Source organism: Myxocyprinus asiaticus, chromosome 2, assembly GCF_019703515.2.
Source record: "Myxocyprinus asiaticus isolate MX2 ecotype Aquarium Trade chromosome 2, UBuf_Myxa_2, whole genome shotgun sequence".
NCBI classification, from domain to species: Eukaryota; Metazoa; Chordata; class Actinopteri; order Cypriniformes; family Catostomidae; genus Myxocyprinus; species Myxocyprinus asiaticus.
This window is the reverse complement of record NC_059345.1, coordinates 30,834,814-30,861,457: the sequence shown is the minus strand read 5'-3', so window position 1 is coordinate 30,861,457 and position 26,644 is coordinate 30,834,814. Positions and strand designations below refer to the sequence as shown.

At 39.3% G+C, this 26,644-nt stretch overlaps 1 protein-coding gene across 3 annotated transcripts in view; it reads left to right on the top strand.

The window, feature by feature from the left end:
• The window catches only part of myo1ea (myosin IEa), a 100,067-nt gene that overhangs the window by 24,171 nt on the left and 49,252 nt on the right, over positions 1 to 26,644 (top strand). For all 3 annotated transcript variants that reach the window (XM_051725291.1, XM_051725284.1, XM_051725275.1), the window contains exons 2-4: positions 9,582 to 9,725; positions 11,299 to 11,388; positions 18,285 to 18,379. In XM_051725291.1, coding sequence (XP_051581251.1) covers positions 9,582 to 9,725; positions 11,299 to 11,388; positions 18,285 to 18,379 — 329 coding nt within the window. The remainder of the gene's footprint in view (positions 1 to 9,581; positions 9,726 to 11,298; positions 11,389 to 18,284; positions 18,380 to 26,644) is intronic.

Below are 26,644 nucleotides of genomic sequence, written 5' to 3'. Positions count from 1 at the left end.
ATGGTTCGAGGTGAATGTGTTTTTGTATTATTTTATGATTTGATCACAGATGTAAAGGCTATATATAAAGTGACCCTGGACAGTTGCGCTCAGAATGAACGAACTGCTCTGTGGAAATAAAGCGAACTGAACAGCACCTCCTGAGCTGAGATGGTCTGAGGTCATTTGCAGTATTCTCATAGACGATACTATTCTTGCAGAAAATTTTCCTAAGACTGAAACAAAGAAAGAGTGAAAACCCTTTACATACACGTGTTCCACGAGACTGCACACCTCTGAAAAAACAGCGAGACAGACATGCGCATAGACGGCTTTTCTGTCATTTGTTTTTAAAAATATATTAAAGTGTGTTTCTTCGAGAGCATGTCTGTGTGTCTAACAGCATTTCTTGTGTCATACCGAATCCGCGACGTCTCCCAGTTACCCACCATGCACATTATATTCTCAACCTGCAATTAAACGTCTTCTGTCAGTGCGCGTACTTCGCTGCCTGTGTAATTTGATACATTGGTAAAGAACATCTGGCTTTCAATGCATTATTTAGGTTCATTTATCATGGGTCGCAAACTCTTCATTAGGCAACTATTCTTTATTTAAGGCTTTTCTATTCATTAGGCTATTGTATTGATATTGGAAGTTCCATTCATAATGTTTCCCCCTTTTACTCGGTATAAAATTTCACACCGGTGTTGTCCCTTGTACCGAGTAAAACCGGTAACGTCGTACACTGTGGTATCCCTACTCCACACACCTACTCCACACACCATCTGATTGTCATGATTTGCATTACATCACGTATACTCAGATTTGTATTCATGTTATTTGTTGTTTAATTCGTTTTTATACACGTTTGCATTCTCTTTATCCTCTCCGTGCTCACTGTGCAGCGAGTCAGAATTACTACCATACTGACTCTAGAAAATGGGCAGCTTAATATTCTTACACATGTTTTAAAACAAACCGGCATATTCATCTAAATAACAGCATGTCTGAAAGTTTAAATTTGTGAATGCTTAGAACTGCCACCAACTCACCCTCCAGTGGCCACACTGCATGCTTCAAGAGTTGAGCAAGTGCTCATTCATTAGAGCAGTGTATGGGTGCTGCAAAAAAGAACGGCCCTGAATCTAGGCACAATCAGCCAATCGGCAATCATGGATTTAAGATGAAAATCGCCCGATTTAGATCGGTGGCCGAGCAATCGGTGCACCCCTAGTATGGATGAAAGGACTGATATGCAGTGAACTGACAGGAGGAAAGTTAAAAAGAGTTAAAAACATTTGTCTGTATGATGATGCACTGTCAACTTGTCTCATCGTCAGCTGCACTATTAGAATTTCAGCACCATTTTTAGAATCCCAGTCTAAACATAATCCATTCCTTTGAGTGCTTCAGGGAAAATTATGGCATTATAGACTTCCCCATTAGACAGAAAGCGCTACATTCTATTCAACTGTCTTCAAAATCAAGCAGAAATAATGGGCTGAACTTGAAAACTTTGGCAACGAGTTTCCCAGCAGTAGCCAGACGTTTCAGGGCCACTCCTATCTCGGCTTACACAAACCCTCTGTGTTTGCTGTCTCTGAAAGCGCTATAGTCAGCTTTGCCTCCATTCCCCTTTCTTACCCAGAAGTCTCTCTCTGCTCCACTGGGTGTTCTTCCCTCCTTGGTAACCTGACCAACACACCTAGAGGTGTTTTACTTCACAAGTATTCACTGGGGTTAATTACAACTGGATTATGTAATGCTTATGTAATGCAACAAAGATCTATAATCACTTATTTATTTTAACATATTTAGTAATCACCTATTATATTTATTCTCATCTCTGGGCTTGGTACTTGGTTCAAAACCACACATGTGCATAGTCCAGACCGTGATTATTTCTGTCAGACATTTTCCAGGGCCATTTTAGAACTGTGTCTGCTGCGTGAAGTGTGTCTAATAACATAATATCATTACACACCTCTAGATTTTGTTTGTTCTGGAATAATCATCCATTTTAATTCTCTTCTGGCATTGGTGAAAATTACATTTTGGTACCTCTTTCTGAAAGATCAAGGCAACTGTTCAACAGTTTTTCTCTGAGCATTATTCAGGCAGTATTTAAAAGAATAGTTCACCCAAAATTCTCTCATCAATTACTTTCTCTCATCAATTACTTACTCTCATGCCATCCCAGATGTGTATGACTTTCTTTCTTCTGCTGAGGCGAAGATTTTTAGAAGAATATCTCAGTTCTGTTGGTCCTTACAATGCAAGTGAATTGTGACCAAACCTTTTAAGCTCCAAAAAGCATATAAAGGTTGCATAAAATTAATCCATACGACTCAAGTGGTTTAATATATGTCTTCTGAAGTGATGCAATCACGTTGGGTGAGAAACAGATCAATATTTGTCCTTTTTTACTATAAATCTCCACTTTCACTTTCAGAATGTGAAAGTGAACATAGAGATTTATAGTAAAAAAGGGACTTAATTATTGATCTGTTTTGCACCCACACCTATCATATCGCTTCTAAAGATTTAGATTTAACCACTTGAGTCGTATGGATTAATTTTATGTTGCCTTTATGTGCTTTTTGGAGCATGAAGGGTCTGGTCAACATTCACTCTCATTGTATGAACCAACAGAGCTGAGATATTCTTCTAAAAATCTTTGTTTGTGTTCAGCAGTAGAAAGAAATACACACATAATGGCAACAGGGTGAGTAAATGATGAGAGAATTAGAATTTTTGAGTGAACAATACCAAAGCACAGACAGGGCAGTAAGGAGCTCATAGTTTTGGTGACTTTGGTCTATTAAATTATTGACGTTCTGAACATTCTGGATGTTTTCACTGTTATCTAATTGGCTTTAAGTCACGCTGAAACTCCTTGAAATTCAGTTTGGCTCTCATTACCATGCCAACATTCAAGTTTAATACATCAAGGTGTCAAGGGTTGTGAATTGAGGAGCTGATTTAAGGGTTTTTTTCTGACCTGGTAATGACCCAGGGGTCAGAAAGGACTTATGTTAACATGCTGATTGACCCTCAGGGGTTAATGCAGCAGGAGCATTTAGACCTACAGATGGTGGTCAAGTTTTGGGTTGTAAGGTTTCCTTGTTTGCTTACAGAAGTTGGTAAGATTCCCTTTAGGGAAAGAACTAACACTAATGGCGCTTTGATTTTGTTTGTTTGCTATTATGTTCTTTACTTGCTATTACTGATGATTCGATAAAGTGTACCTCAAGATTTTTCATTTAATAGAAATGTTAATATCCCTCTAGACTAGTGACTTGATCAAAAATGTGGATCTATAATATGATGAAATAGATTCTTGAAATAGCTCTAGCACCTTATTATGCATTCCTTAGTCTGCTTTTAACACTCCCAGGCCTAACCTCTATACTCTGGGCCATATGCTAAATGTATTAAACAGACATAACTAGATTGTTATTTTATTTTATCATTGTGAACATTTTGAGTTGAGTAGCATGTACATTGTTTGGGGATCTGGGGCGAGTTCGGTTTTCTCTGTCACATCAGAACAGAGTACAGGTCCTCTGTGTGAAATCCAGATGGAAGTAGAGGATGATTGAAGGGGGTAGAAAAATTGCCGCCTTATTGAATCAAACCCAGCCATTTCCTGTGCCTGAGCTCCGCTCCACACTCTCCATATAAGGCAAAGGTATTTGCATGAGGGAACGGCCTGCCAGGTAGTATACATGTAGACTGGTGCTGCTGACATTTTTCAACTGCTGTAGGATTACAGTGGGGAAATTATCTGTTACAGTCATTTCAGGTGAGAATTCGGTAAAGAGAACAATGGATTTTCCCTCTCCTCCTTTTTATGATTGAAGCATTTTTCTTTGTTATTTTTCACCATGATGTTTTTTATAACCCTAACATGCAAAGGCAGTTTTCTAATACCTGTGGTGCCACATGTAATAAGCAGGTATGATGTAGGGTAGATCTTCAACTGTGAGCATGTGACACCAACCAGACCCTATGTGATGGGTGGTGTAAGAGTGCAGCCATCATTAGTAGTATTATAAACTCTGCCTCTGACCACCCCGCTCAGACTCCAATAATTAATACATCTACACTGTCCTCATCTAACACTTTTTAATTTTTTTTTTTACATAAGTCAGTTACAAAAATATGCACATTTGCTTGGTGTTTTTTGGCTTTTTTGAGACTGTGAAATGTGCCATCTTCCCACTGTTTATAATAGTGAATTTGAATGGTAAGTAGGTCAGAGTGAGGTATTTTAACTCAAAGTTATTTTAAATGCTGCTGATTTATGTCTTCCGAGGGAGTTTTTGGAGTTTGACCTTCCATGGTGCAGATGGGTATAATTTTTATCATGGTTTTAATTATGCCTGCTCTTGAACCACAGCACAAGCTTAATGAACTTTAGCCTCCCTTGTTTCCGGTGTTCCTTTACAAAACAGAACATTTGCATCCCTAAATAAGCCTAGTGGGACCAACTATAGCTCTTTAAGTGGAGAGACACTGCTATGTTTTCTCTGTTGGTTGAGTCTGTGTGGTCCTTCACTTTGAGTCTTGGTTTGTAGACATAGTTCTTGAATGTGGAACTGTGCTCTTTATTGGTTTGTAGACTTAGTTCTTGAATGTGAAACTGTGCTCTTTATGTCAAAACTTCTCCAGAAGAAATGGAGGAAAATCGGGGTACTGTGCTTTACCAAAGTATTTTTAGCAAGTCAGTCCACTCAGTGCAGCAGCCATCTTTGGAATGCTCTCGGGCTGGCTGGACAGCTATTTTTCTTTGTAAACAAGCAGCATACATGAACGAAATCTACAAAACAGTTGGTCAAGATTACGATCAAGTAACATATTTCAAATCAGCAGTAAAAATCTGACTGTCACGGTCCTGTCACCTTGTCAGGTTGGGTTTTTGTCTGACGGGACTGTGTCATCATCGCCCAATGTCCTGTCTTTGTTGAGCGCACGGGTCCGGGTGTTAGTTACCGCCATGCGCTCTCCGATAATGTCAGCATCCTGTCACCTTGTCAGGTTGGGGTTTTGTCTGACAGGACTGTGACATCATCGCCCCATGTCCTGTCTTTGTTTAGCGCACGGGTCTGGGTGTTAGTTACCGCCATGCGCTCTCCGATAATGTCAGCATCCTGTCACCTTGTCAGGTTGGGTTTTTGTCTGACGGGACTGTGTCATCATCGCCCCATGTCCTGTCTTTGTTGAGCGCACGGGTCTGCGTGTTAGTTACCGCCGTGCGCTCTCCAATAATGTCAGCATCCTGTCACCTTGTCAGGTTGGGGTTTTGTCTGACAGGACTGTGACATCATCATCCCCTGTCTGTCTTGTGTTTCGTGTACGTTCTTTGTGTGAGTGCACGGGTCCAGTTTTGAGTTACCGCCGTGCGCTCTTTGATTGGTCTTGTTCGTGTCTGGATACTGACTTCCTGTCTGGTTCGGTTTTGGTCAGTGTCAGGATCCGGACACTCATGCTCCATGTTCTGTTTGTTTTGTTCCAAGTGTGTTGACGTTTTCTCCCTCGTGTTTCAGGTGCCGCTGGCATGTGGCATCAGCGTTTCCATGGGAACCCTGATTTTTTCCATTGGAACATTGATCATGCCAACTTTCAGCTGGCGAGCTGCACCTGTTCCTTGTTTGTTCCTTCTTATTTTAATCCCCTCGTGTGTCATGTCCTTTGCGAGTTTGTTGAATGTAGTAAATGTAATTCAGTGTTGACTGAATGTCGTTCAGTATTGTTTAATGTAGTCTGAAATGATCATTGGATGTTATCATTATAGAAAGTTGTTTGATGTGAAGAAACTTACCTCACTCTCTCTGCCTAATTGGTCCTGTCTCGTGTATCTGTTTGGTTGCCCATCTCTGCCTGCGTGTCGGGAGTGTGCTTGCCTTCCAGTTTGCTGCGTGTCAGCTTATCTTCAACGGAAATTCTCCACGTGTCGGGAGAAAGAGTGCCTTAGTCTGCTGGGCGTTGTTCTCTGCACCTCACTACGCTTCAGAAGAGGATTCCAAGGAACCTATTCCTGACTTCCATAATGCACACACTCGTCTACGAACACACTCTTCACAGATTGCCCCTTGCGCGGCCACGGAGTGCACGCATCTCCTAGACCCCTTCCCGCTACTGCAGCCAGAGCCAGGATCCGCGGCCTTTGCCAGCACATTGATAATGAATATTTATTGTTAATAAATCCTTTGAACTGTTCCTCTGCTCTTGGGTCTCTTTGTCTCACTCTCTGACACTGACAACACTGGTATCATAAATTGTGCTTCTTTACCTCAGATAAAAAAATAAGAAAAATGTAAAAAAATCCCAGCTTGTCTAGCTAATGTGTATGTGCGTTCTTGAATTGACAGACAGGCAATGTCTGTATCTAAAAGGTGATTGGCTCTTTTACCCATTAATTTTAATAGAAGTGGCCCATTCTGGGATTGTTTATTGACTAGAACAGCATGGAATACCTTGTTGACTATTTATAGGGTATTAAGTCCACTCTTTAGAAATAATCATCATAAACAAACAGGTAGTTTGATGAAGCACCATTAAAGGGGTCATATTATGATTAATTGTTTTTTGTTTTCCATTTTTTATGGCTTACTCTGTACTTCAGCAACTTACTAAGTTCAGACAGATATATTTGAACACATGTATGCATGATTGACCACCCAAATTTACACTTTGAAAACGCCTGTTGAGTGTCAACAACTTTTCTCACACAGTCATAGTGAGTTAAAATGGAGGAAAAAGGATACTAGATACTATTATTCCTAAACACCAGAAGAACCAAGGTCATATGTGGAAAAATCCATCAAACTGTGTAGCACCTGCCACTCTGCATTTTCTTCTAAAGGAACCCAATGTTAGAAACAAGCCACTGAAGATTAATATATATATATATATATATATATATATATATATATATATATATATATATATATATATATATATATATATATATAAACAGTATGATTTTGACTCCTTTGACGTAGTCCTTGTATGTTCAAACAGAATTCTGTTTTCGCTCTGCTCTTTATGAAGCATGGCTCTTAGTTCATAAGAAACATACTGAGAATGATGACACCACTTCTACTTTCCACGTGTTTTTGAGCCACATAGTGTGCCTGATGTGAACTCAAACACTGTGAAGGAGCTTCTATAGAATAAGAAAAACAGATGCAGGATAATTAACTTTCTTCACTGTGTGGTATATGTAAGAATAAACAAAACAGTTTGTGGTCTGAAAAAAAGGTTAACTGTTTTAGTTCAGAACAGTTCTTTCCTCCTCATTTTTTTTTTTCCTTTTCTCCCCAAATTGGCATACCCAATTCCCAATGCGCTCTAGGTCCTCGTGGTGGCGTAGTGACTCGCCTCAATCTGGGTGGCAGAGGATGAATCTCAGTTGCCTCCACGTCAGAGAGCATCAGTCCGTGCATCTTATCATGTGGCTTGTTGAGCGTGTTACCGCGGAGACCAAGCATGTGTGGAGGCTCGTGCTATTCTCCGCGGCATCCACGCACAACTCCCCATGCGCTCCACTGAGAGCGAACCACATTATAGCGACCACGAGGAGGTTAACTCAACATGACTCTACCCACCCTAGCAACCAGGCCAATCGGTTGCTTAGGAAGCCTGACTGGAGTCACTCAGCACACCCTGGATTCGAACTTGCGACTCCAGTTGTGGTAGTCAGCATCTTTACTTGCTGAGCTACTCTGGCCTTCAAATCAGCACTAATGATTGAACATTACAGAGGAAAATATTTTAATCAGTAGTGCAGTTGGATCATGTGCTCTCCAAGTAGCATACTCTCTGTCAGTGTCTGTCTGGCACTCTCTCTGTATCTGACTGCCATACTTGAGTCATACTCTTTGTAGGCATCTCCTTGATGTCCTCTCATCTGCACTTGAGGCTTTGTGTTTTTCTAAGAGAGACTGGTCATTTAGCATCATTCTGACCTCATAATGGTAGCCAGATGACTCACTCCTCATGATGAATGACCCGAGCTCTCCAGAGACACACACTCTACAAAAATATTACCAGAGCGGAAGCAGGAGACTGAAAACGGATGGGAGGTAGTGGAGGGGAAAAGGGAGAAGAGGAGAGTAGATCATACAAGATCAAAAGAAGTGTTTGTAGTGCTCAGGGAGACTCCTGGCCATGCACTTTTCATTGGTTTAGAAAAACAAAATCAAAATCTGCTGCGGCGAAAAAGAATGAGCTGTGTTAAATATGCTGCAGGCAGTGAGTTGGACGTGGTCATTTTGCTTAGTAAACGGTTAGCTCACATTAACTGTTGTCAGCAATATAATTTGTTTATCAGCATGTATGATTAAATGAGACTTCAAATCGTTTGGTTCAGATTAAAGGTGATGGAAAAAGTGTGTGATTCTGGTGTTATTAGCAGCTATAAATGTAATTGCACTCCTACATCTTAGGAACACTTCTACTACCCCATTTTCCCTACACCCCATCCAGCATTGTTCAGACAAACCAATGGGTCAGGATTTGGCAGTTGTGTATAGAAGGAAATCCTTGATATGAAAGAGAGAGAGAGAGAGAGAGAGAGAGAGAGAGAGAGAGAGAGAGAGTCACACGCAATATTCATACACTGTGTTTATTGGTTTTATTTTCAAGTCCCACATAAACTCTACACCTACCCCTAACCCCAAACCTTACCTTAACCCTAACCCTTGCCTTAGTAGCAGTTAATGCGAGACTTTTACTGATCAAGGCATATCTTCCAGACATGACCGGGTTTGGCTGGTTAGCAGGGTCCAGTTAGCCCCTGTTGGTAGATGCCGTAACTTCTCCATCTGGGTCCAAAAAATTTATTTTTCCATTAACGGCCATTCAAAAGTAGCCTTGTAATCTGACCCTATTTTTATTTATTTTTTTGGACACATTTTTGACAAAAAGTTTTGCATGGAACATATTGACAAAATATAAATATTACATTATATTACAGTTGATGTTTTACCAGTGGCAAATTTTGTGTTGCTCCTGAATGATCTAACCTGTATCTTGAACTTTGTGCCCATGAGCAAAGATGGCAGCATTCAAATTGCGTACTTCCGGGAGGGGTTATGCACCACCTGAGCAACTACATTTGTGATGGATGGGAATGCTATCTGATATCTCTCTCCAGGGATTATAGATCTCCTTGAGACAAATGGTTTATTACAAGTAGCCCTGCTCCAAATTTAAGCCATTGGTTGTGCCAGAGGTTGCAATGTAGGATTACTCAAACAGACAAATGATTTGAAGGCACTACAGAGTTGAATTGTTTACACTCCTCTGAGAAATTAACCTGCCAGTGACTTGCATTATAGTTGAATAGTAAAATGGGTTAGGAGAAAGCATTTTAACAGAGAAAAAAATTACACACTTTACCTTCAAGGAGGAATTTAGTCATGGAGAACTTTTAACAAGTGTCTAATATTGTCTTTGAATATTCAATTATATGTCAACACATATGCGGTGCAGTTTCTGACAGTTAGCCTGGTATGTGCAGTTCCTTATATAAAATCTATGGGTGTGTCTACAGTCTAACAAGAGTGTCTTGTTTATTTTTGCATTCATAGGGGAGCCGGGGACACTACCGGTACCACTGGCAAAGCCACAATGTCAAGCAGAGCGGTGTGGATGACATGGTGCTGCTCAGCAAGATCAATGAGGATGCCATCGTGGAAAATCTCAAGAAGAGATACATGGATGACTTTATTTTTGTATCCTTGTCATGGCTGTTAATAAATCATAAGTTCACCAGTCTCTGATATTAGTAATTTGAATGCTAATATCTCAATATGATATTAAAACTGGTATTAAGTGGTTTTGTTTCTTCTCCCCAGTGGATAATGTGTTGGTCCAGTTAATCACCCTTTTTTTTATATTGTGATTAGTAGTAATCAGTCATTTGCAATAATCAGTTTATGTTAGGGAGGCCTTGCTGTGCTAGATACCCCAAAACCAGTGTTGTGTGTAATCCAATTACAAAATAATTAGTTACTGTAATCTAATTACTTTAGTCAAAAGTAGTGTAAATCATTACATTTAAAACTCTTGTAATCAGATTCAAATGACTGACTTTCAATTAATTTAATTACTTTTAAGTACATTATAGGGTTATGCTTATTTCTAATATATTATTTATGTAGAATACATTAATTTTGGCCATGTAACGAGTCATTGTAAAGGAGAAATGTTAGATACTGAGTGTATGACTTGTGTGTAACAATGAACAAGGAAGAAATATAGACATTAAATTTGTTGAGCAGAAAAGTGATTTAGAAAGTACCTTAAAAGTAAAGTCATTAGAAATGTGACTACTTTTTCAATTAAGTAATTAGTAAAGTAATCTGATTAAAATTTTAGATAATTAGTAACTTACCCAACACTGCCCAAAACACACACACCACCACCTACTAACACTGGCATTTAACGATAATGAAAGTTGCCCTTAATGTCTATGGTTCAACTTCCAAATCCAAGCTGTCCTATTTTCCCACAGTAGCAGCGGCTGTTTTTGATCAAAGCCTTGTGCCCCTGTAATGCTGAGACCAGATTGTTGAAGTCACCAGGAGTTGATGCTTTACAATACAGCCAAGGAATTCTGCTTTTAGTCTGTTCAAGTTGGACCCAATGTACTTGTCAAAGTTCATATCTAATTCTGCACATATTAATGGCACTGAAACGACCCTCTTGTTAAAAAACTTAGATTATCTTCTTAGCCATATATTTCTCTTGTTCTGCCCTTATTAGGATTATGGAGTCTTACCAGACTCTGGCCCTTTTAGACTTTAGTCCCAAATCAGTCCTGTGATTGTGGTCAGAAAATAGCAACAGCACCAAAGTGTTCCAGTCAGCAGCATATGAAACTGAGGTCACAGCATGCCAAGCTCAATACTTCCTTTATTTGCTATGAGCAACTATGGCCAGGCAGCCAAATGCCTCAAATCACTCACACAGCATGACCTTTGAATTCAGAGGAGAGAGCAACAGTGCATTAAAAAGACTCTGACCCAATAACCAAAATCTTCTCTGCTACGACAGTTAGCCCCTTCACTAATGTCACCAGTCCATTATTCATACTCGGGCCATTTTTCTTCAGCTACACAAGCCAAAGTTTTATGTATACCGAGTATCAACAACCACAATGAGCAAAATGGCCCATGACATTTTCCTCTATTGTGAATTCTTAACCTCTAATAATTTTCAAAGAGAGGGAGCCTTAAAATGATCTGAAGTTGTCAATGCCACTTTTTCTTTCAGAGATCTTTTGACCTTGACTCTCTCTCGCAGACATACATTGGTCCTGTGCTCATCTCTGTAAACCCTTTCAAGCAAATGCCTTACTTTGGGGACAAAGAAATCGAGATGTACCAAGGCGCAGTAAGTTTTTAGGACCCATTTCCTAAACACAGTTTAAGTTTATTACTGACTCAAGAATGGACTGTTTACTTTGTTGTCCAAGAAACTTAAATTCTTTAGCCTCTGGAAATCACTTTTATGACTCCTCATATGTGTATTTTTTTTTCTGCATTGTGACATTATTTTCATTTTCTTTTTTTGTAATTAACATTTTTTTATTAAATCATACAATAACAATGAAATGCAAAACATATATATAAAATCAACATTTAAACCCCACAACCCCCTCTCCCCCTCCCCAACCCCGCCCCCTCAAAAAACAACCCTGTGGTCAAACATAAGTAAATATATAGAAATACAAATCAAATAGACACACATATATACATATATATGAAAAAAAAAAAAAATATATATATATATATATATATATATATATATATATATATATATATATATATATACAAACATACATACATACATACACATATATATGCATACATACATACATACATACACACATATAATAATCATACTATGTTACACTACTCTCTCCACACCCCACCCAAGAGCCCTCCAAAAACTCCAAATACCTGCCCTATTTCCATATAAACATATCCAAGCCACCCCGTCTTCCCGATGACACCTCCTCATAAGCTGCCACCCTCCCCACCTCCGTACACCACTCCGGATATGGGGGCGCACCAGCTGACCTCCAACCCCTCAAAATAACCTGCCTGGTGATCATCACACAGGTCAGAACCCAGTTCTCTATATGGCTATCCCCCACATCGATGACCGCCCCATCGCCCAGAACACAAATTCTGTTGCAAAACGAAACCCGAGTGCCAACCAAGTCGCACACAAAATTCTGAACCTTCGACCAGAATTTCTGGATCTCAACACACCACCAAAAAACATGGGACATGTCTCCATCCTCCAACTGGCATCTCCAGCAGGTGGGTGTGTCTTTAAGACCAAGTCTATACAGTCTAGAGGGGGTCCAATAAAATCTATGCAAAATTTTGAATTGTATAAGATGCATCCTTGCATCTCTAGATGCAGACTTAAGGTTTTTAAGAATCTTAGCCCACACTCCTTCCTCCAATGCCAAGTTGAAATCTTTCTCCCAAACTCTTTTGAGAGAAGTTAAGGCTCCATCCCCCAGACTCTGAATTAACAGGGAGTAATACACTGATGCCTCATGACCTTTTCCAAAAGCCGCAATCACCTCTCCCAAAGCATCTGCCTCCTTAGGGGGGTGTGTGCTACTCCCAAAAATAGTACAAAGCAGGTGGCACAGTTGTAAATACCTATACAACTGAGGTCTGGGGATCCCAAAATGTTGGGCCAAGTTTTCAAACGATCTCAACACTCCACTTTCATATAGGTCACCCGAGTGTAGCAACCCCCCTCACAATCCACTCTGGCCAGCAGAAAGGGGACTTGCCAATACACAATCTTGGGTTCTGCCATATGCTCGAGGCAACATTTAAATAAGTGTCCAATTTAAACAATCTGGACACTTTAGTCCATACCGAGTGTAAATGCGAAATAACTTAACTTTTCCGATTAGTTTGATAAATATGCTTTGTAATGGCGAAATAGGGACAAGAACTGCCTGTTCAATAACAAACCAGGAAGGTGCTCTCTCAGGTGGAAGTGACCAATGAGCCAAATGTCTGAGACCGAACGCATAGTAATAAAACAAAATCTTGGGTAGGCTTAGCCCACCTTTGTCTATTGGCCTATGTAAATTGTTAAAATGCAAACTGGGACATTTACCATTCCAAATGAAGGACTTCACTATGCTATCAAATTGCTTGAAATAAGAGAGGGGGACATCTACAGGGAGAGACTGTAGCAGGTAGTTAAATTTTGGAATACAATTCATTTTAATAACATTAACCTTCCCAATCATCGATAAATATAATGAAGCCACCCTGCCCACATTCCTCGAAAACCTTTTTATTAAAGGGTCAAAATTAACACTAACTAAATCAGACAAATTTGCTGGGAATAAAATCCCCAATACTTCATGCCCTGTTTGGGCCACTGGAAGGCGCCCGGCTGGAAAGCCGTTACTGTACAGTACACTGTCAGAGCCAAAGCTTCGGATTTAGACCAATTGACTTTGTATCCTGAGAACTTGGAAAAGGAATTAATAATTCTGTGGAGGCAAGGCATAGATCTAGTAGGTTCAGAGACAAATAATAAAATATCATCTGTGTAAAGCAGAAGCTTATGCGCCACACCTCCTGCAACCACCCCTGGAAAATCATCCTCCTTTCTTATTGCGGCTGCTAATGGTTCCAGGGCAAGACAGAACAATAATGGGGAAAGAGGGCAACCCTGCCGAGTGCCCCTATCCAGAGTAAAATAATCTGAAATTAATCTATTTGTTTGTACCGCTGCTACAGGGTGTCTATAAAGTAACTTAATCCAACCAAAAACTGTACTCCGGAACCCATACATTTCCAAAATCTTAAAAAGATAATCCCATTCTACCATATCAAATGCCTTTTCGGCGTCAAGTGAGATGGCAGCGACCGGAGGCTGATCATTCGCTACTGACCACATGATATTGATGAGACGCCTGATGTTATCAGAAGAGCTGTGGCCCCGAATAAACCCCACCTGATCTATATGTATAAGAGATGTCATAACTTAATCAATTAGCCAAACTTTTTGACAACATTTTTACATCTAGTTGGATCAGGGAGATTGGACGGTAACTTTTACACTCGCTTGGATCTTTGTCCTTTTTAAGAATCAGACTGATCCGGGCTTGTGTCATGGTTGGAGGAAGCTTTCCATTCTTTAATGATTCAGTATAAACTTCTAACAAAAGTGGAGCCAGTTCTGTTGCATAGGATCTAAAAAATTCTGCGGCAAAACCATCTGGCCCCGGAGCCTTGCCAGTAGGTAAGGACTTTATTACCTCGTCAAGCTCCTCCAAGGTTATCTCAGAATCAAGAGCATTTTTTTGCTCATTCTTCAGTTTAGGAAGATCTAATGGTTCCACAAAGTTTCTAATATCTTCATCAGCAGACGAAGACATGGAACTATAAAGATCAATATAGAAGTCTTTAAAGGCATTATTAATATCAATGGCTGAGGTAAACATTTCACCACCAGCAGATTTCACTGAGGGAATGATAGAAAGAGACTCTCTCTGCTTTATATATCTAGCCAAAAGCTTCCCTGCTTTGTCCCCTGGCTCAAAGTATGACTGTCTTGCCCCGAATAACCAAAACTCCACTTTCTGCGACAAAATAGTATTATATCTATATTTCAATCGGGTCAATTCTCTGAGGCCATCAGATGACATACGGCGCTTCAGCTCTGCCTCTGCACTTTTAATATTTCCTTCCAACTCCACGAGTTCTCTTGCTTTGGATTTTTTGATGAATGAGGCATACTGTATGATCCGACCCCTAAGAACCGCCTTAAGTGCCTCCCAAGCTACGCCCACAGAGGATACCGAGGACCAGTTTGTCTCCATATAAATATTGATTTCAGTCTTTAACATTTGTTGAAAATCAGGATTTTGCAAAAGGGATATATTAAGGCGCCAACTATATGATTTATTTTTCTCTATATGTGGCAACACCTCTAAACTCACCAGGGCGTGATCCGAGACTTTTTCCAATTGAGCAATCAACAACAGATGAAATGAGGGATTTGGATATTAAAAAAAATCTATTCTAGAATAAATCTTACGGACTGATGAAAAAAATGTATAGTCCCTACCAGATGGGTTCAAAAGTCTCCAAATATCTGTAAGACCAAGATTTTTACACATCCTGTGAAGCATCAATGTTGCTCTAGGGGGCTTACACACTTTTGCTTCACTATGATCAAGGACTGAGTCCATCAAAAGATTAAAGTCTCCTCCCAAAATTATATCATGAGGGTTGCCAGCGGCTTGCAGCATCTCTTCAAGATCTATAAAAAAGCCCTATCATCAGCGTTAGGTGCGTAAATATTAGCCAAAATCAGACTTTGCCCCTGAATTTCTGCTAAAACAATAATGACTCTTCGTAATTTACCATTAAACTGTTTGAGACATTTGAATTGTAAATGATTATTTACCAATATAATGACTCCCTTGCTCTTACTTGAGCCAACACTAAAGAAAACATGTCCACCCCATATCTTCCCAAATTTTTCAGCTTCCTGCAGGGAAAGATGCGTTTCTTGAAGAAACACTATATCATATTTCTTACATTTAAGAAAAGAAATAACCTTCCTTCTTTTTATGGGGTGCCCCAACCCATTCACATTCCATGTGGAGAGAGATAGTACACTCGTATTAACATTTGACATTTTGATATAATAGAAAAAATAAATTGTGTGCCAAAAACAAAATCATGAAGACCACATTTCAACATTAATGCAACAATAAAACCCTGAACTTCCCCCGAAGCAAAACAAACAGAAAAAAGAAAAACATGCACATTAACCCTGTGCACAAAAGGGCCAACCGGCATCAATCCTTTTAAACTCAAAGAGTCCATGTACGCCTACAAGAGCCCACGCGACAACTTTGCCATCGGATTGCTAATTTTGCCTCACAAATTTGTAAGGCAAAATTACATAACATCAAATATTTTATAAAACAAACCCCAGCCAATAGGCAGAATAAACACAAAGAACGTGTAGACTCATTCACAAAACTGTCTCGAAGGTGTGTTCCTTCACAAAACAAATTCCAGCCGATATAAAGCCGTTCAGTTTCCTCGGTCAGACAAATAAGTGATTCAAGTGTTCAGTGAGCCAGCTGATGAGTGCAGCAGATGACATAATCATTCCAATATCCCACGAAAATACTCCACAAATCATACTCCAGCCAACAGGAGGCATAAGCACAAGGAACTGACAGATTCATCCATAACTGTCCCGAAGTAGTGTTATTTAACAAAACAAGCTCCAACCGCTAGGCAGGACCAGCACAAAAGGAAACGAAACACGCCTCCTGGTTCCTCGGATGGTCAAGAGTCAATTCACTCAGAGGCTGCATAAAAGTATATCCCATGATTTACAGGGTCCGCCAACTTTATAAAAGACATCCTTTGTGTGGGCATGTACTTATTTTGCGGTCATCCGCAGTGTCTATTCTCAATCTGCCCGGGAACTTCATTGTAAATGTGATCTTCCGTCAATGCAAAAGTTTCTTTAAGGAAAAGTGTTAATCCACAAAACAAAACAAACTCCAACCACTCGGCGGAGCCAACGCAAAAAGAAACAAAAATGGCGCCCAGCTTCCTCCGAAAGCCAGAGTATGTACAGTGAGTCAATCCACTCATAAGAAAAACACCCAATGGTTACTCACCCATTGTTTCAATAAAAGACATTGCCTGATTGGGACATGTAAATACTTTGCTGCCATCCTTGGTGTTTATTCTCAGTCTGGCTGGAAACATCAGCGCAAAAGAGATCTTCCGCTGATGTAAGAGTTTCTTGCATTCCTTAAACCGATCGCGTTCCTCTCGTCGAGTTTGCAAAGTCCGGGAACAAGAAAATATTGTAATTCTTCCAAGAAAGCTTTCCTTTGCTCCTCGCCTGGCGCATCACGAGATCTTTATCGGATGATTTCAAAAATTTAGCCAGAATCGATCGGGGCCTGTCTCCCTCAGCAGATCTGTGAGCTGGGACTCTGTGAGCTCCCTTGATTTCCAGCTTGTGGCCTGTTATGTCGAGCAGACTCGGGAAAAGCTATTTCACCATACCTCTGCCCTCCTCATGCTCAGGAATTCCAACAATTCTAATGTTATTCCTGCGGCTTCTATTCTCAAGATCTTTAAGCTTTTCAGGAACACGTTCCAAATCAACTTTGGTCGCGGGCAGATTAGCGGCTAATTCCCTCTCCGATGACTCCAAATAATCGATTCATTTTTCAACATCCGTCACTCTTGTGACTAGCTCAGATAATTTTTTTTCCATCACCGTAATCGATCGATGTATTACAGCGAGATCCTCCAAGTCCGCAAGTACCTTAGTCAACATCACTGACATGTTGGACAGTTGACACTGGATTCCTTCTCCCGTCGCGCCATCCAAATTGAGTCCCCGGTCCACAGGCCTGTCTGGGCTTTCATCTTGAACCCGTAAGTGTCTTTTAATGTCTCCAGAGCCCGAGGATTTTGACTTCTTTGCCATGTTTACCTCAAACAGTAAATGTGTAACTGGGTGTATCGAATTTCACCGGATTATATCATGAAAATAATAAAAAAAAAATGTGCAAAGTGCGCAGAGCTGTCTCTCACACATCTGCCCTTCGCATGGCGTCCCACCAACCCCCATATTGTTTTGAGACAAAACTTGTATTTTTCGTTTTCTTTGACCAAACATACTAATTAGGCACATTGTGTGAAATTAGTTTTTCTAAACTCACAATCTGTATCGAAACTGACCTTGTAAAGTTCTTTATGTAGTTCTATACCTAGAGGTTTCTGTAAATAAAAATTGCTTCAGTAATGATTTTAGTGTCGTTAAAGAGTTTTTAAAGTGTGTAGGTGTGGTGCAAATGCTTTTAACAGCTGGATTCTTAGTCAGAAAAATGCTGTACAGACCTGCCTTACCCATTGAAGCCACCTGGCTGTACCTCCACAGCACATGTGGAGTACAAGTCTATATTCTTAACCACACTTGGCCTGTGTACTGAGGACTGTCTTGGCTCCTCATCAAGCTTCTGATTCCTGTCAATAATAATAACCTTGTGGAGGTTACAGTAAAAAAAAAAAAAAAAAAGCCTATTCAATATTTCTCATGTTTTGGCTCCTTTGCTGCACAATAGCTTATTTATTAAATTCAGCACCATCCATATAAATTCAAGTCCATCCATATACAGTGACAGGTAAATTATGACACAAATCTTCTCTTTTTCTCTGTTTCTTCCACTCTGTCCTTTCTCTCAGGCTCAGTATGAGAACCCTCCTCATATCTATGCACTAGCTGATAACATGTACAGAAACATGATGATTGATCGTGAGAACCAATGTGTCATCATCAGGTGAGGATGGACTTTCAAACTTTCTCTGAATTGTTATGGCTGTACTATAAGTGCATTTAGTCTTAAATGTCTTAATTAGTAATTATCATGAACCATTTATTTTATACAGTACATGAAGGCTCCAGACTCACTGACCAAATTTCAGTTGGTTTCCGGATTATAAATTGATAGTGTTAGTACTCAATTTGTAAGTTACTTTGTATAAAATGTATTTTAAATAATTAAATGTATTTGTGTGTGTGGCGTGGAAAGGGTGTGTTTCTGTTTATGGTTGGTATGACTGCAATGAAGGCTGCAAAGGGAGAGTCGCCTGGCTGTCAGAGAGAATAGATGTTGATGACACTGATGAGACTGTACAGTTAAATTGATTGTGACATTAGTCATGAATAGAACAGACTCAACAAGCCCAACTACCTCAGCCAGCACCTGGGGATAGCTAGAGAAGAGAACATGCATGTGTATGTTTATGTGTGGTTTTCAGTAACAAATTATGGTAACACTTTACAATAAGGTTCCATTCATTAACATTAGTTAATGCATTAGGTATCATGAACAAACAATTAATAATATATTGTTTACAACATTTATTAATCTTTTTTAATGTTAGTTAATAAAAAATACAACTGTTCATTGTTAGTTCATATTAGTTCATAATGCATAAACTAATGTTAAACAACTTTTGATTTTAAAAATGTATTACAATATGTTGAAATTAACATGAACTGGGGCCTGGGTAGCTCAGCGAGTATTGATGCTGACTACCATTCCTCCAGGATAAAAGGAGGAAACAAAGAACAGCAGCCTTTTTAACCTGTGCTTCCTGCTTGAGCAAAGGAAATGCATTTGTGCAGAGGGGCCTTAGAGGGCCATCTGCTACTGTAAATGGGGGGCGGGGGGGGGGGGTCTCCACTCACAATCAGTTATTATAGAGTTAATAAGGTATGCAGGAGGTTCTTAATGCAGAAATCTAGTGACTGGAAATCCCAACAGAGTGCTGACTCAAGAGTTTTTTTTTTTTTTTTTCTCACAAAGACTGGCTCACCTTAACCCAACTAAACTGGCTAGTCATCATCAGTAAGAAGATGCTTCTCTTTGCATCTGTTTCATGATGTAATTGTTTTCAATGATGAAATACTGTCTCCTATCCCGGTCTAATGTGCAGAGATGACTATAAGTAAGCCATTCATACACTGTAAAAAATAACTGTTGAGCAAACTTAAAAAATCAAGGCAGCATCATGCACTTAGATATTTATCAACAACTGTTTAATAAATGTCCTCAGTAAAATTGTTTTTAGTCAATGTGAATTTGTTTGTTTACTAAATGCAAAATTTCTTGTTGAGTGAAGTACTGATTTCTTGTTCTGCCAACTCTCAATTCGCAATACGAGGTCTTTCATTTTGCCACAATTTCAATTAGTTTTGTATGAAGTTAACTGCAGTCTTTGCCTCTGAAGATAGATATGTCTTGCAGGGCAATATGTACAATTGTTTGACATAGACACACAAAATACCTCAACCTTTAAGACACAAACCTAAATAACGGTGACAATCAACAAACCTCATTAAGTTAAAAGATGAGCTCCTAACATCACCACACAACAAATGACTAACAGTGGCAACAAATACAACAATAACAGCATAAATAACAGCAAAAAAAATAAGCCTATAACACTAACTGCATAATTTATTAATTTAGCAATGCATGCTGGGAACTTGCAAATCAGCTAAATTGTTTAACGGTGTGTTCACACTTGTAGTTCGGTTCTCTTGGTTCTCTTAGTCCGGACCAAAAGAGAAAATTATACATTTAGTCATGGTTAACTTAGCTTTCACACTGGCATTTTTAACACCGAACCTAAATATACAAAACAAAAGGCATAAGGATAAGGTCACAACCTGATTGGACAGCTTTTATGACGTATATTTTGCGACGGAACTTGCCGAACATCCAAAACAATGCTAGCTGCTGGGTTAAATGTGCTCGTTGGACACACTTTCCCTTAACCTATCACTGAACATTTTGAACACTTGAGCATTTTTGTGCGTTTTTTCCAGTATACTGGAGATATGCTCAGACCAAATGTTAATAAGGAACTTTACCTCCTCATTGCTCCATGTTTGCCCTCTGCTCATTTTGTTTTGCAGACACCGCTCTTTCTATGTTATTAAATCACATGATTTTTAGGGTCCCATCTTGTGACATCACATCCTGTTATTGGTCCGTTTAGACATCTTTGGTCCATGCTGCGTTCATATATAAGTCGAACCGCACCAGAGTTCGTTTGGAAGCGGACCGAGACCCACTATTCAGGGGGTCTCGTTCCACTTGTTTGGTGCGCACCAAGGATCAGATGGCAGCGTTCACACTTGTTCAAATGAACCGCACTAACAGAGCAATCGCATCAGAGTTTGTTTTAATCGAACCAAACCTGCCAAGTGTGAACACACCCTAACATGAAATTGTTTGTTCAGATAACTCTGTTAGGCTAGTTGGGACAACATTTGGCGAAATATTGTTGGTCTAACGTGTTTTTATGCAGATGAAAGTAATTCACTTTTCATAGTATTTGTGACTCAAAAACCGGTCAGCTTCTGCCTCAGCCAGTGGTGAGTTTAGGACTGGACTACCTTTGACAAGCTGTTTACCAAGAAATTTACTAGTTGTCCAAAAGATGTAAGATGGGGCGAAGCAGAAGTATTTGTGGAAACGATCATTTTTTACTATCCCATTTAGTTATGCAGAAATTGCACACTTCGCCTTTAAGGTTGAAAAAACTTCACATTCATCCTCTGTAATTGTAAAATTTAGAATGTATGGGCACAGTAATGTAGGAAAGCATTTCAGTACTGCATAGAAGTGGAATGCCCCTTAATTCACCCTGCCATTCTGCAGTGTTGAAATATGGTATATGGGGAAAGACTGTGAAAAAGAGGGAGATTTTCATGGCTCTTTCCTTCAGAACTGACAGTCAGCTGTGGGTTGGACAGTGATCTAGTGCTTACTTTATAGAAAATGGCTTCTGTTCAGCAATTTCCTCACTCATTTGTTTGCATAGCAAGTTGCTTACAGTACAGAACAGTACAGTTAGACCACATAAAGAGACTGGAAGTGGAATTGTGATGAACCAGATAAATAAACAAAGCCTTCCATGAAATTGCTGCCCAGGCACTGTGTGGTCAGTGGATTATGGTTAGAACATGCATAGGCTTTCAAAAAGGCAATTACTCATCAAGAAATTATCCATTTCACATGGGTAGTTTTTGCAAACTTAGTTCTTAGTTCAACCCTTTTTGTGACCATTTTGTCTTAGCTAGGTCAGGGCATCATCAGTAGTTTTCCAAGCTGTTTCCTGGCTATTTGTTGTTACAACATCTTATGAATTCTAATTTGGTTGCAGTGCAAAGATTCACTAATTGTCCTTTTACGTTCACATGGAATCCGGCCCACTGGGGGAAAGTTGACTTGAAATTGAGAGCATAATATGTTTTTTGGTCCTTTACTTTAGTGTTGTTAATCTTCATTTTGTTTAATAGCCTAGATGTACATTAGATCAGTATTGTTTAGTGGGAACAATGAGGAAGGATGTGGCGGAATGTGTCGTTTTAGAACAATCTGTTTTCACCCACAGAGGAAGCCATTTTCTCACCAAATTAGGCTTTGCATGAATGTACAAAAGGAGAGAATAAATGAACAATTCAGCTGAGATCAGTAACGCTTCATCATCTTGTTAGTATGGTAGGCCCTGTGGTCCTGTTGTACAGTAAGGCATACTGTGGCCATACTGTATTTGCTGAGCTGCTGTTTCTGCTGCTGAGTAATCAGGCTCATGACTCGTCACTTACTGGACATTGAATGAGATTGAATGGCTGAAGCATCTCTCTCTCTCTCTCTCTCTCTCTCTCTCTCTCTCTCTCTCTCTCTCTCCCCATGTTTGGTCAGTAAATGCATGCAGGAAGTAAAAAAAAAAAAAACTGTGACACACATTAGGCTACTCCACACAAATTACAAATCCCCATTGTTCAGAAATAGCCATGGACAAATTAAACTGGGTTTACAATGTCTACGGCATTGAACAAACCCATAGATGAGCAGGGACATTTCCTTTTAGTTGAAGAGCCTATAAACTCAAGACAAATTACAGCAACTTAGCAACTTCACTTCATGTCGAGCCTAACAATGGCCCTCAGCCGTGACTATATTCGATTAAACCTCGTACCTTATTGCTTACTTGCGCATGCCAGCTGAGGAGATTGTCGAAAGTTAGGTTATCTTAATGTTAAAAATGGATAACTTCCGAGACTATTGTAAAATGTGTTGTCTGGCCGAGGGGTGACAAGACAACCTTCCATGACAGCACCCTCAATGAATATATTTAAAAATTATGCTGCGCATAGTATAAACACAGGCTTCAAACGCAGACTTCTCCTAGGATACTGTAGTTCGTTTGGGATAAAAAAGTTCTGCTTCTTCCACTGTATAAATTAGGCTTAAAGGAATATTCCAGGTTTAATACAAATTAAGCTCAATCAATAGCATTTGTGGTGTAAAAAAAAAATTATTTTGACTTTTTGCCCCTCCTTTTCTTTAAAAAAAAAAAAAATTATACAAATAAATCTTGGTTCTAATGAGGCACTTACAATGGAAGTGAATGGGGCCAATCTGTAAGTGTTAAAATACTCACTTTTTCAAAAGTATAGCCACATGACAAACAATATGCATTTTAACATAATTTTACTGTGATAAAACCTTTTCTGTGTAAAGTTATTGTCAATTTTCAACTTGTAATGTCAACAAAATCTAAAAACCTAAAATGACTGTAAAAATTATGATTTAAACAACATTACGGCTCAAACATAAGTTTTAACAGAAGAATTAATGTGTGCTTTTATAAACTTATAAGCTTCACATTTCTACCTTTTTTAAACTCTCCAAAAATTGGCCTCATTCACTTCCATTGTAAGTGCCTCACTGTAAACTCGATTTTTGCTTTTTTAAAGAAAAGGAGGGACGAGTCGAAATAATTTTTGGTGGTAATCAACATTATGCCACAAATGCTGTTGATTGAGCTTGTATTGAACCCGGAATATTCCTTTAAAGCTCTTATAAGAAGTCTTGGAAACCTGCACAAGAAAGTGTTTCTGAATGTATTGCGAGACTAGATGGATGCATTACATTACACAGCAACGAACTTCTCAGGATGAGAACGAAGAGAAATTAAAGGTGTATAATGTTACTGCCATGTGACGTAATGGAGTTCTTGTTGCTTCCTCAGGCCTTTTTTAATGCTCTGCAGCTGTGCCTTCTCAAAATTGCATTACTGACATGGGCAAGAGATAAAATAAAGAAAAATAAACCAGCTTCTTCTTTCATCATCTGCCAAACCACATACATCTCAATGTGTACGACCCTGCCAAATGTAAAGGGCAGGCAAAAGGAGACAAGTAGAGGACTGGAGCCAGTGTTACTAAAACAGATTAATGTATGCCATTATAGCACAGTTCACTGAGAGTTTGTAAAGCATTTTGCAAATGTTTCTGTCTGGTTGGCTGTTGTGCAGCTATAGTAAATATATTAGTGTTGTATAGTATAGCATGTTTTAAAGTATGTATTACATACAATAATACTAAATATACACTTACTTAGCACTTATTAGGAACAAAAAATTTCAGATGTGGTCTTCTGCCTTGAGGTTCTGCATTCTGAGATGCTATTCTGCTCACTACAAGTGTACAGAGTGGTTATCTGAGTTACTGCAGCCTTTCTGTCAGCTCGAAGCAGTCTGGCCATTCTCAGTTGACCTCCCTCATCAACAAGGAGTTCCCGTCCGCCACACACTGAATTTTTTTTTGTTTTTGGCACCATTCTGAGTAAACTCTAGAGACTGTTGTGCGTGAAAATCCCAGAAGATTAGCAGTTACAGAAATACACAAACCAGCCTGTCTGGCACCAACAATCCTGCCACGGTCAAAATCAATGAGATCACATTTTTTCTGCATTCTGATGGTTGATGTGAAAATTAACTGAAGCTCCTGACCCATATATGCCTGATTTTATGAATTGCATTGCTGCCAAACAATTCATGCAATTATCGAATAAGTATGTGTACAGGCTTACCTAATAAAGTGGTCGGTGAGTATACAGTGCCTTGTAAAAGTATTCAGACCCCTGACCAATTATCTCATATTACTGAATTACAAATGGTGCAATGAAATTTCATTCTGTTTGATATTTTATTTTAAAACACTGGAACTCAAAATCAGTTATTGTTAGGTGACATTGGTTTTATGTTGGGATATATATATATATATATATATATATATATATATATATTTAAAACTGAAATATCTTGCTTGCATAAGTATTCAACCTCTGTGCTGTGGAAGCTGCCAGGTTACACCGATGAAAGATATTGCCCTAACGAGGACACAATTACTTTACCATTGGCATCCACCTGTGAATCATTAAAGTTGCAATCACATCTAGATAGAAAAACCCAGTGTTGAAGGATCATTGGTCAGGCTGTGAATCTTAAGGAAAATGAAAACCAAAGAGCATTCCACAGAAGATAAGTAAGTAATAAAAATGCATAGATTAGGGAAAGGGTACAAAATAATATCCAAATGATTGGATATCCCAGTGAGCACAGTTGGATCAATAATCAGGAAGTGCAAGCTGCACCACACCACCCAGGCACTTCCAAGAAAAAGCCGTCCCTCAAATCTCAGCACTCTAACAAAAAGGAGACATGTGAGAGAAGCCACAGAGAGGCCAACAATCACTTTGTAGGAGCTACAGAGTTCAGTGGCTGGGAGTGGAGTAATGGTGCACCAGTCAATCATGTCAAGAGCACTGCATAACGCTGGCCTGTATGGGAGGGTGGCAAGAAAGAAGCTGTTACTCAAAAAGTACCATCTGAAAGCACGTTTGGAGTTTGTCAGAAAGCATGTGAGTGACCCAGCTGTGATGTGGGAGAACGTTTTGTGGTCAGATGAGACCAAGATAGAGCTTTTTGGCCAAAACTCAAAGCGCTATGTGTGGTGCAAACAAAACACTTCCTATGCCTCAAGACACACCATCCCTACAGTGAAGTATGGTGGTGGCAGCATCATGCTGTGGGGAAGCTTTTCACCAGCAGGAACTGGGCATCTTGTTAGAATTGAAGGAAGAATGGATGGAGCTAAATATAGGGAAATACTGCAAGAGAACCTGCTTCAGTCCGCTAAAAAACTGAAGCTTGGGAGGAAATTCACCTTTCGTCAGGACAATGATCACAAGCACAAGGCCAAAGCAACATTGGTGTGGCTCAAGAACAAAAAGATAAATGTCCTACAGTGGCCCAGTCAAGGTCCTGATCTCAATCCTATTGAGAATCTGTGGCACTATTTGAAAATTGCAGTCCACAAGCGTCACCCAACCAACCTGAACAACCTGGAGCAAATCTGCTGAGAAGAATGGGCCAAAATCACTTTGTCACTGTGTGCAAAGCTGGTACATATGTACCCCAAAAGATTTAAAGCAGTTATTGCAGCAAAAGGTGGCTCGACCAAATATTAATGTGTAAGGGTTGAATAATTATGCAAGCAAGATATTTCAGTTTTTTATTTTTCAAAAAATTATTTCCCAACAAAAAAAACAATGTCACCTTACAATTTTGAGTTTCAGTGTTTTAAAATAAAATATCAATCAGAATGAAATTTCAGTGTACCATTTGTAATTTGTTAATATGAGAGAATTGGTCAGGGGTCTGAATACTTTTGCAAGGCACTGTGTGTATGTGTGTGTATATATATTTACAGGTGCATCTCAATAAATTAGAATGTTGTGGAAAAGTTCATTTATTTCAGTAATTCAACTCAAATTGTGAAACTCGTGTATTAAATAAATTCAATGCACACAGACTGAAGTAGTTTAAGTCTTTGGTTCTTTTAATTGTGATGATTTTGGCTCACATTTAACAAAAACCCACCAATTCACTATCTCAAAAAATTAGAATACATCATAAGACCAATAAAAAAAACATTTTTAGTGAATTGTTGGCCTTCTGGAAAGTATGTTCATTTACTGTATATGTACTCAATACTTGGTAGGGGCTCCTTTTGCTTTAATTACTGCCTCAATTCGGCGTGGCATGGAGGTGATCAGTTTGTGGCACTGCTGAGGTGGTATGGAAGCCCAGGTTTCTTTGACAGTGGCCTTCAGCTCATCTGCATTTTTTGGTCTCTTGTTTCTCATTTTCCTCTTGACAATACCCCATAGATTCTC